At 38.6% G+C, this 11,748-nt stretch overlaps 1 protein-coding gene across 1 annotated transcript; it reads right to left on the reverse strand.

The window, feature by feature from the left end:
• Positions 1-307: 307 nt before the first annotated feature.
• On the reverse strand, positions 308-10,645 carry LOC149922365 (sodium-coupled monocarboxylate transporter 1-like). The gene is made up of 17 exons (XM_090163362.1): positions 10,628-10,645; positions 8,360-8,706; positions 7,760-7,828; positions 7,644-7,695; positions 7,514-7,581; positions 7,373-7,453; positions 5,971-6,044; positions 5,764-5,907; positions 5,568-5,697; positions 4,650-4,738; positions 4,339-4,448; positions 3,822-3,889; positions 3,677-3,763; positions 3,405-3,607; positions 2,998-3,101; positions 1,133-1,263; positions 308-597 (listed from the first exon to the last, which is right to left on the reverse strand). The coding sequence occupies exons 2-17, from the start codon at positions 8,699-8,701 to the stop codon at positions 517-519; spliced, it is 1,833 nt and encodes a 610-aa protein (XP_090019488.1). The 5' UTR covers positions 8,702-8,706; positions 10,628-10,645; the 3' UTR covers positions 308-516.
• Between the last annotated feature and the right edge of the window lie 1,103 nt (positions 10,646-11,748).

Here is an 11,748-nt window from a genome sequence, read left to right on the forward strand (position 1 = left end):
ATTTGATCCTCCTAGGTTACCCTAGCTTCTCCGTGCGAACATGGTATAACAAATCAATTCAGATTCCTTACTTAAGATAATGAGACAGCTACCACTTCCATATCAGATTGTTGGGTGAGGGGAATATAACAGATTAATCTGATCTACTGAATAACCTGATCAGATGGTCGTTGGAAATATCGTTACATCATCGTATTTTTAGAAAATGCAATCTTATAGGCTCCCATAACTGATTTTTAGGTATTCAAATTTTCTGTCTTTAGTTAAAATATGTGTTTTAATAATAATTTATTTAACGTTTTAACATTTTCGTAAATTTTAATTACTTAAATTAGCTGCATACGTCATTAGTCAATGGATCGACAATTAAAAGCATATTTCCATAAGTGATGCTCTCCCTTTCTAAGGAGGATAAATAAAAACTACTTAATTTTGGAAATCCATGAATCACGCTTTGTCGACGTGAACGACATTTTAAAAACTGATCATTAAAATCTCGTATTTTTAGATGTGTTGTCAAAAATAGTGTTGACCGTCTTTCACGAAACCATTGTTATCCCTTTCCGGAGATCGTTCTTTCATATTTATGCTTGAAATCTGCATCCAAACAAGTTTAGTTTCATTAGAACTATCAAAAGGTACCACCAATAATGTATTCAAGTTAGCAGAGAGTATATGGAGTGAAGTGGTTAGCACTTTCACCTCGCGGCAAGACGAGCCAGGTTTGATCCCAGCCTGTGGTAATGGATGAAAACTCGGAACAACTCCTTCCGCGTTGAGTTTGCGAGCTCTCTACCACCTGTTTAAAGGGTTTTGGTTTCCCCTTTCCATAAAAACTTCCATAAATAGTAATTGTAGAGAGCTGTTGGCTCGCGTTTTGTGAAGGGCTTACACCACCCTACTACGCTTTGTAACCCGGCCACCTGAATTAATATGGCTTTAAAAGTCGCTTGCTAACATAGGCCTAAGGAGGTGCCATGGGTATTAACCTAGCTGATTATTATTTATAGTTGCCGTTTTCACGAGGAAATAATATCGAGAGTATTGGTGGAGGGGCGTGGTTTTTCTTCCACATATTCTCTGTACACTTGGATTCATTCTTGGTATTGCTAAAGAAATAATATATTCATACGGGAATTTCGTTGGTTTTCGTTTTTGGAAGTTTCTCGTTGTCTACGGTGCTGTCGGGTTTGGCCTTCCCAGCAAATCGTCTGACTACAGGACTCAGATACGCCGGATCTAAGTACTCCATGTTACTGCAGCCTAAAATATCACATACATTTACTCATGCTTACCAGCAGTGCTTCCAACAGATTCTCAGATGTCAGTGGCGTTATCTGAACTGAGAAAATAACTAATCTGAATTAATTGTAACCCGTTAGACAGTTTGTGAGCAGATTTCAGATTCCTATATATTCCCGGTTTAAATTCCTTTAAAAAATTTAATGACTGTTTACTTGGATTTACTTTCCACAAGATTATTTACAACAAACATCCTGAGTGTCCTATATGTATATTAGATGTTTATTAAATTTACTGATATCGGCAGATTTTCGAGAAAAGCCAGAGTTCCTACACAGTACTGATGAGCCGCAAAAGGGCGATCCCAGTCTATGTACCTGAAGTTTTGACTTTTGATATAAAAATAATATACCAACTAAACGCATAAGTCAGATAACCGTTCAGCTAACCGCATCTAGCAAGATTAAATATATCAGATCTGTTCAAATGGGTTACTTAGTATACTATAGGAGAGACAAACACAGCACCCCACACAAGGAGAACGCAATCCGTCACAGGTCGTCTATTTTCTGGTGTGCATTTTTCATTGGTTAGACGCTTTAGCGCCTGCTGCCGTCGGATGGGGAAAATTCCGAAATTTTCTTCCCCCTTTTCTTAAAACGTTCAACATAAAGATTCTTCCAATGAAAGGACATCGCACTTCTTCTATGGGATTTGGCTTTCGACAGATTTTTTCAAATTGAAACATGTTGTTAGGCTTGATCAAAGGAGCAAAATTGTCCATTGCCATTTTCCCCTAGCTCTTATAGTTTGTCTAGTATCAGCGGTCAAAAGTGGACGAAACTTAGTATAGTCCATTTGTTAAAAGAATTCGCAAATCCGGGCTCACTATTAATAGAGTTTTCTTGCCAAGTTTCGTGGTTCGTCGGATTTGGTTTCGTTCTGATCGCACGATGAACGAACTCAGAAAATAGATAGTTTCATATTGAGTCATGACTTTAGACGATTGTGTGACTAAAATCGATAAATAAGTGTTTGATCTGTTGTGGTGCGACTGTTTCGTTCCTATCAGCGAAAGTTGAATGTGGGATTCAACGAAACGGTTAATCATATATATTCTGATTTTTTAAGTATTTCTTTTATGGTATGTTTTATTTTATTTTTGCTCATAAAATATTGAAAAATAAATAATTCCACGCACGAAAATTCATCGAATAATAATTTGCGAGAAAAGAAATAATGAATAATGGATGTAAAAATCTTGGCAAGAAAACTGTATTTATAGTGAGCCCGGACTAGCGACGCGCGAACGTAGAGCGCTAACCAATGGGCCGTGACTTCTTTTAACAAATATACTAAACTGGGTTTCGTCCACTTTTGACCGCTGATACTGGACAAACTATAGGAGCTAGGGAAAAATGGCAATGGACAATTTTGCTCCTTTGATCAAGCCTAACAACATGTTTCAATTTGAAAAAAATCTGTCTTAAGCCAACTCCCATAAACGAAGTGCGATGTCCTTTGTACGCAATACTGCTAGCTGCGTTCTCCTTATGTGGGTTGCTGTGTTTGTTGCTCCTAGGTATAGTGAATCAGATACAGTTGGAGATCAGGTATCTGGACGATGGGAATATAATGTATAAACATGATCTGACTAATTGATTACTTTAAGTTCTCTGAAAATTACGTCTTGAATAACCTGAACAATTGCCCGTTGGAAGCACCATTTACAAGTTTACAGCCTTTATTTTATACCTGTGAGTAAACTACCGACGAGTCCCACCACGAAGGTGATACACCAGCCAATAAAAGGCATGAAGAATGGAGATATGTTCAGTAGGAAGTTGCGTTCGTTAACTCTACTTAATAGAAATGAGTGGTTAGCTAATACTTTCCGTCGACTGAAAAAGTGGTACCTGGTACCATGGGGAAAAGGTAAGGAGTCGTATTGTAATACACATTGAAGGCGTCACAGTGATGCCAGGGGTGTCTTAAATAGCACTTGAAACAGCGTAATGACGTCAAAACAAGAGCAACAGCTGAAATATCTGATCCCTTGACGTCATCTTTTTTTGTCAGCCCCATCACCACTGGCATCACGGTGACATCTTCAAATTGTTTTACAACAAAACTACTTACGTTTTCTACATGGTAGTACAAACTCGGATAAAGGTGGTGTTGGGGCCGTGAAATTTAAGAAGGCATCAGTTTGCAAAACGTCCGTCCACAAGGCCGACGTCCCATTGAAAGCGGAACAGCCGTCGACATAAGTAGTCAATCTTCTCGGCGGACGACTTTCAACTATAGTGTAGACATTAAAAGCCATGCAAAATAACAGTCCGGTTACGAAGGCAACCATTACGCTCTGGAATCGACAAACGAACCTTGTCAAAATATTACGTTTTTAACAATAAAATTGCAAATTGCAAATCACCTTTCCATTAGCAAAAGGACACAAGGCTCCCAGGAAGAAAGTCCCCATTTGGGGACCGACAATAGCTCCTGATAGTAGCAATACCATCTGTTACAAATATCTTTCTTAATAAATACCATCGGTAAGTACACCAATTTTATCTTACCTCGAGAACGGACCCCATTCTTTGGGCCAAAAAGGCCACTCCGATGGTAATCACTCCAAATACCAAAGCTTTTTAAGAACATTTACATTTTAAAATACTTCGTCATTTTATAGTCTATGATAAAGCGTGATCAAAAGTGACATAATTACCAAAAGTGTGACAATCCCTGTACTTTCGTAATGAATGCTCGACTCGAGATCGACCACATAAAAGACTATTTATTGTCGCCTTTCTGAATATTTTTTAGGTCTATGGTATTATATCGTAGGTACTAGGTAGATGGCGATAGCATCTCCACAGAACGACGAAAAATTAAAAAATACTAACTTTGACCACTGCTACTTAGTTCCTCCCTTCCTCACTAGGAGCCGTTAATTGTTGGTTTTAACTTCCTTCCCTCCCCAAGGCCTACTTTCCCTTCTCCCCTTCCAACTTGTATTTCGCTAGTAACATTCATTATGAAATAGGTCCGATTGACACTTTTGGTAATTATGTCACTTTTAGCGTGATATAATACCTATTAATTTGGTAAGTAAAATCTCGCACTTTCCAGAAACTTTACAGAATTTCTTCAAAAAGTCATCCCACGTTAGTATCGTCATTGAATTCAACGCGGATGATAAAGTACTGTTGAAATAAACGCAAATGTATGTGATATCAAAAGAATCTACGACTCTTACGAGAGGAAGATTAAAAATATTCATTTCCAAAAAATGAAAGGTGTACCTTGGGCAGACTAATGACAAAGGTACACGTTTCGAGGGAAATATTATACTTCTCAAGTAAGAGACATTTTATATACTTATGGTAGGGTTCAAATATAATTACCTTAAGGATCCGCTGAAAACAGCAGCTATAAATAACCCTGAGAGTCCCGGTAGGTAGCCCAAAGCATCGACCACAAAATAGGGCATAAGCTAGCAAATATAATCGAAGATTGAATTAAGATTGATGAAATTCGAATTTACCTACGTAATTAATCAAGGTCCGTGCATGCTCGAAAAAATATTGGTCATTCGAATTCGTCGCAAATTCCCGCTAGGTGCGCATGTACGTCGAATCTACTGCTCAGGCCTTGTATAGTGATTAAATCACGTGAGCTACGGCCGGTAGTGGCTGCAAACTAGGAGCAACAAACACAGCACTTCCCACATAAGGAGAACACAACCCGTCAAAAGTCGTGGATTTTCTTCTGTACAGTTTTCATTGGCTAGACGCTTTAGCGCCTGCTGCCGTCGGAAGGAAAAAAAATTCGGAAATTGTCTTCCCCCCGCCCGTAAAACGTTCAGTGTAAACACTCGTCCAATGAAATTCGTACGCAACACTGCGTTAGCGTGTTTAAAGGCTAGCTGCGTTCTCCTTGTGTTTGTTGCTCCTAGCTGCAACTCTCAATATTTATATTCCATTATTTAAAAATCGATATATTTCCATGTGAATATTGCCAAAATATACAACTTTAAACAATATATATAGCTTAACTAATACTTCGATTTTAAAATAATGTAATATAAATATTGAGATTTATAAGAATAAATAGTTTTATTCTTCAAACGCTGGCCTACGAAGCTGCGTAGCCTAGGTGACCATGGCCTATGCTATATACAAGTCCTGAGCAGTAGATTCGACGTACATGCGCACCTAGCGGGAGTTTGCGGCGAATTCGAAGGACCAGAAAAAATATATTTTCCTCGAGCATGCATGGGCCTTGATTAATTACGATGATAGCGATTGAGGATTACGATATACCTGATCAGCTTTGGAAATGTTCCCCAAGAGTAAAGGATCGCATCTGAAGTAGTTGGCGAAAATGGCCACTCCGCAGTAACAAGACAGGCCCAGAAATATGGCAGTACAAGGGATGCTTATGTACATACATCTACGATTCGTGTATCTCGTTAATTACTCGCTAAGACTGTGACGTATACAATTTAATTTAAATTACAGTTTCGCTTGGAAGAGAGTCGGCAAGCTACAGTATCGCTGAACGCACATTTGGTTAGTAGAGAATGTGCCCGCCCAAAGCACCAACATTCCCAGTGACGTCTCCCATATAGTCGGTGCTCCGTGTATCGTGTCGAAGGACCAGCTGCGTAATAATATACATTTTCATCAAAATACCAGTAAGGCGTGTAAAAAGAATAATTCTAACTTGTTAAATTGCACTAGATTCCCTTCGGAAGCCGTTTCCCAAACTTTGGAAAATCCACCCGCTCTCATAGTGCCCTGTGTGTATACAACATTATTGGATTATTTAAAGAAACGAGAGTCCTTTCGAGATGCTAAACACTTCGTGTGATCGGTTAACACTGAGGGGCTGATCACTTCGTGTAATAATCGGTAACACTGAGGGGTTGATAACTTCGTGTAATAATCGGTAACACTGAGGGGTTGATAACTTTGTGTAATCGGTTAACACTGAGGGGTTGATAACTTCGTGTAATAATCGGTAACACTGAGGGGTTGATAACTTTGTGTAATCGGTTAACACTGAGGGGTTGATAACTTTGTGTAATCGGTTAACACTGAGGGGTTGATAACTTCGTGTAATCGGTAACACTGAGGGGTTGATAACTTCGTGTAATCGGTAAACACTGAGGGGTTGATAACTTCGTGTAATCGGTTAACACTGAGGGGCTAATCACTTCGTGTAATCGGTTAACACTGAGGGGCTAATCACTTCGTGTAATCGGTAACACTGAGGGATTTATCACTTCGTGTAATCGGTTAACACTGAGGGGCTAATCACTTCGTGTAATCGGTAACACTGAGGGGTTGATAACTTCGTGTAATCGGTAACACTGAGGGGTTGATAACTTCGTGTAATCGGTTAACACTGAGAGGCTAATCACTTCGTGTGATCGGTTAACACTGCCTATTATTCTAGCTGATTATTAATCGGTGTACGGGGAAACTCTACTTGATGAGACCCTTTAGCCTTCGACTGAATAAAACGCTGGGTGACCTACATGACACCACTATTTTTCCACATAATGGTATCCACTAGCAAGAATCCTCGTTTGTTAAAGGGGAAGGGTCAAGCTTTAACCAGTTAAATAGCCCTATAGCCCATTAAAAACTAAAATTTATGGCGGAAACCGCATCAAAAAATATTGAGTGGTTAATTTTTAATAAAACAAAGAAATTTCGGGAAATCGAAAAGTGCGCGTCCGCCGCGACACCTGGTGAGAAGTCGGTGAGACAGAAAAACAACGTAAAAGCGCGCGCTGCTGAAGACACGGAAAATTTGTTTTGCACGCGCGGTGTGTTCCAATTATAAGAGACCTAAGCCTAAATTGCGTGATTTGAAAAGTAAGGATAGTTCGCAAATCGCTCATACGGGGTTGGGGGCGCTGGCGGCAGCCCCTAAGATGGCGGCGAAAATTCAAACCCAAACACCTGGCGTTATTTTTTGATTCAACTTTTTGGGCCAAAAGCTAGTTTTTCAAGACAAAGAAAGGTACGTGTTAGTATATTGAACGTCTTGTTAATCTTTTGATACGCAAATAAGGCCATATTTGGAAAAGCTTGGATGTTCCCCTTCAATGACGTACCTTTATGGCCACCATCAGCATTCCAGCTAACATTACGCCCATTTGAAGGACGTCAGTCCATATCACAGCTTTCATCCCACCCTAATGAATTTATATATAATTAAATCTTGTTTCTAATTTACGATAGGTGTTTTGACATACCACAGTGGTGTAAAATGTACAAACTAATCCAACCGCTACTATAGAAGTCTCTATTGACATCGGAGTCACTACGAAAGTCGAATAAACACTGGTTAGAAAGCTGCCGTAATGGTTTATTTTTCTTACGCACCAGAGCTAATGGCCAAGGCTGGTCCATATATAACTGTCCCAGAAATTAAAATCTAAACAAAACAGTTAAGTTAATTACGACGAGTTTAATTAGCGGGATTTTCAGATATATCTTACGTTGGATAAGATAAAGGATAATGAAGAAACGATGCGAAGTCCGGGAAATTCAAATCGTTTCAAGAGATACTGAAGTTAAGAAAACGAGGTTGAGTCGACTCAAACATATTTTAGACCTAGCTCGAAACACATTTACAAAAAGCGGAGCCATTTCTAAGGACCTATTCACACGAGCCAACAATTTTCAAAATATTATTGGTCAACACGAGTAGCAAACCCGTATGAATGGGGAAACATTTTAAGATTTTTTTAACACAGGCCTTTTTATGACCGAGGCCTAGCTCCAAAAATTTAAACCGGATAATTTTCGTTATTTAAAAAACTAAATGAAAATATTATTTTATGCAACTTTGTTAATGTAATTTGATATTTTGGGGATTTCTAGTCAAGATTTCTTGGAGTGTGTGAACGTGTTTTGAAAACTTTAGTAGAAAACTGAGCTCGCTAAAAAAGTTGGCGAAAAACATTGGCTCGAATAAATGGACCTTGAACGACGTTAAGCAGCATTGAAATATAAACCCGACCCAAAAGCAAGAAAAAAACCATTTTAAATTCTAGGTTGACAAAGAGAGCGAACGGATTGATGCAAAACGTCGATACCTTGTTGATACTCGTTAACTTTTGAGGATAAAAAACGGGTAAGAAGATCCGATCTGTAATGAGGATTCCCACAATGGCGCCAAGATTGGATATCCAGTACTGAGTCGAATGAGTATACATCTCAGCGGGGATACCTAAGACCATGAGCGACGACACCAAACTGGCTACCAAGGACAAGGTCACCGGAATGACCCCCACGGAAGGATCTCCGGTTAAATACTCTTTGGTGTCACTTTGTTTTCTGCTCTTCCACGCGTAATACACTCCCACCAGCGACGATCCAACCAGGAGCAGGAAGAATACAATGTAGTCCGTCAGGGAAAGCGTCCCGGAGCCGGACATTTTTGCTACAAGACGGGAATGTCATTCGTTGGAATCTTTTTATATATTTGGCGAATATAATAAATTTTGTAATTTAAAACGTAGTATTAAATATTAAACGCTAAATTTACCGCGAAGAAAACCCGAAGGTTATTCACGCCCGTACGTCACCGTCATTGTTTATAAAGCTGCCATTCCGTTTCTGTAGTGGACTATTAAGTTTCCAGTACATTCGAAGGCAAAGAGTGGATTATTTGCATTAAAAATTAAATCCTAACCAGCCCTTCTCGCGTTAGCTGGATACTTTTCGCTTGATATAAAACTAAAAGAGTACACTTTTTACAATAAATAGAACTATTCACATGTTTTTCTCCGAAAATCTTGTTACTCTATTTAAAACAAGCCAGACTATTCGACGGGACAGTATTGAAACAATTAAATAATAATCAGCTAAGTTAATACGCGATTAACAACGCAAGCTTAAATCAATTAGTGACTTATTAAGCTAATTACCGGTGGCCGAGTTAAACTGCAGGGATATAGCTTAAAAACTCAACGCGGAAGGAGTGGTTCAGGGTTTTCACCCTCTGCCACAAGCTAGGATAGAACCGGGCTCTCCTTGCTGCGTAGCGAGAATGCTAACCACTTCACCACCCCACTGACAAAGGCTTACGCGAGCGTACTCTAATTCGAAATCTCAGAACAAACGAAAAGTATCCACCAACTGTCGGTTAAAAGTCGTAGCGAAGTTATAGCCCACACCTCGAAACAAACCAAAAGCCACGAAGCCAGCAACAATGCCCAGAAACGAGAACGTATAACACCAACCTTGTTGATACTGGTTAGTTTAAGACTGTAAATCATTGGTATCATGGTATAATTAATGAAAATGATGGCCACAATGGAGCCGGCGTTCGACGCCCAGTACTGGGTCGAATGCTGGAACATCTCGGCGGGAGTTCCGAGAACGTGAACGGAGGACATGATGGACGCGGACATGGACAGTGCGATGGGAAAGACGCCCAAGCCTTTGGCTTGATTCATAAACGCGTTGCTGTCCGCCGCGTTTCGTAATTTCCACGCGTAATACACCCCGATTAAGGATGAACTGAACAGGGTCACCGCGAACACCACGTAATCCCAGGCAGACAAATATTGAGAGGACATTTTCTAACGCGTTCTTTAATAAACTAAACAGTTATTTGATCATCTAAAAACTCAAATCCCTAACTTTAAATTCGCGATAAAAACTTAGAAATTGACCAAAGTTTAAGAGAGCGCCGAACTGTTTACATTTAAAATGGAAAATACCGATAAAACGCGCTATGGACGCGATAATGCGACGTCTGTCAAAAAATTATACTACATTTTCGAAGTAACAAGGACGTATGTTAAGTAGTTAGCTTTCAATTATACTTTTGGTTTGCTTCGTCACGGTTTTCAATTCGTTAATTTGATTGAGTTGAGAAAGGCGAGTAAAAAATGAATTTTACCGTACGTTGTTGCGTGTCGTGAAGCAGGAAGTGAAAAACGTGAAATTAGCAATGGACTTCCATCAGCGACTGTCTTCGGGGCTCAGAAGAGACTTAAATAATAACCGGCAGCTCGCGCGATCTCGAAAAGGCGGCTTCCACTGGCTCAATAATGCCAGTCCGAAATCTTCTCACTTATCTATCATCACCTAAGCGTCGATAGCGCAATATCATTTTAAATACATCCCGCTTAAATTCGAAAGCTTTAACGCTAAATAAAAGTTTAAAGAGGCTTTCCAAGGACGAAAATCATTTTTCCTATTCTTCAATTTTACACAAAATAAAGAATTTTAAATACAAAAACAAACCAGCTTTCGCAATTACCAGGCAGTTCAGCCAAAGGCGCTTAAAGTGCAAAGATACTATTAACCGGAATGTCTAGTAGGACGGAGATTAAGCTCCACATGTTACAAACCTGAACGTCTAGGGTTTCGTGGTTCTCTCTCTCTTTAGCGTTTAAAATGGTTTTTGCTTAAAGTGTCGAATAATTATCGTCAACTGTCGCCGGTAGCCACAAACCGGTCTTTGCCACGATCCAATGCCCTCTTTCACTAACTCTTTCGGATTTATAAGATTGAAACCAACAGTGTAACGACAATTTCATTTTAGTTTCCATAAGACAATTTTAAATTTATCTTTACAAGGTTTTCCCTTTTATAAAAAATGCTTAACTGGAATTTATTTCATCTGAAATAATAATGGAAACTCACTTGTAAGTTGGATTGTATCTAGTAAAGATTAAGCACTCAAGGTTTTGAACGGAAACGTGTAGGCTTCTACAGTGCTTTTTGTGCGCTTCGTCAAAGCATCTTCAAGTTCCAGTTTAAACTTTGCCCAAGCTGAGGATTCTCTTAGTTTTTTTTTTAATTTTTGTTTCGAAGAAACTGTTCTTTCATTTTCACTTTTAAAACATTTATCAGATTTTGCAATTCTTCGTAACTTAACGGTTCCGTTAATAATATTTAAGCTATTAAGCGTTGAAAGAAATTTAAACTTAATTAACGGATTAAAATTGTTTAAATTTTTTTGAAATCTTATAATGTTAGAGCTTCTTTATTTTGATAGTACTTTAGCTATGGAGTATAATTATTAACTGGCCGTTTTGAGAGCCCATCTACCAATTATCAAAACTTTATAAACACAAATTTATCGTTAATAATATTGAATTTCTTATATAACAATTATGGGTCAAATTACCACGATAAAAGAAGGAAAGTTTTAGCTTTTACGGAGGATAAAATAAGCCAAAAAACTATTTAAAAGCTTACAAAATATCGTATTAACTTAGAACGTTAATATAAAGATGAGTTTAAAATTTGTTATTCTGCCTTATTGGGAGAAAGATAACGCAATGCTACCAGACGATACACTTTGATTCCTTTAAAATGCCGTGCTTCACTAGCGTAAAATTCCTTAGGAGTATAATTCCATTTTAGAGGCATGAGTTGCATTAAACTTAGGGTTCCATACTTAATTCATTTATCATACTGTTTATAACCTCTTGAAAAATTTTACTTTTTGTTTTCTAAACATCGG

This window comes from Leiobunum rupestre, chromosome 11, assembly GCF_980474605.1.
Source record: "Leiobunum rupestre chromosome 11, qqLeiRupe1.1.hap1, whole genome shotgun sequence".
Classification (NCBI taxonomy): Eukaryota; Metazoa; Arthropoda; class Arachnida; order Opiliones; family Sclerosomatidae; genus Leiobunum; species Leiobunum rupestre.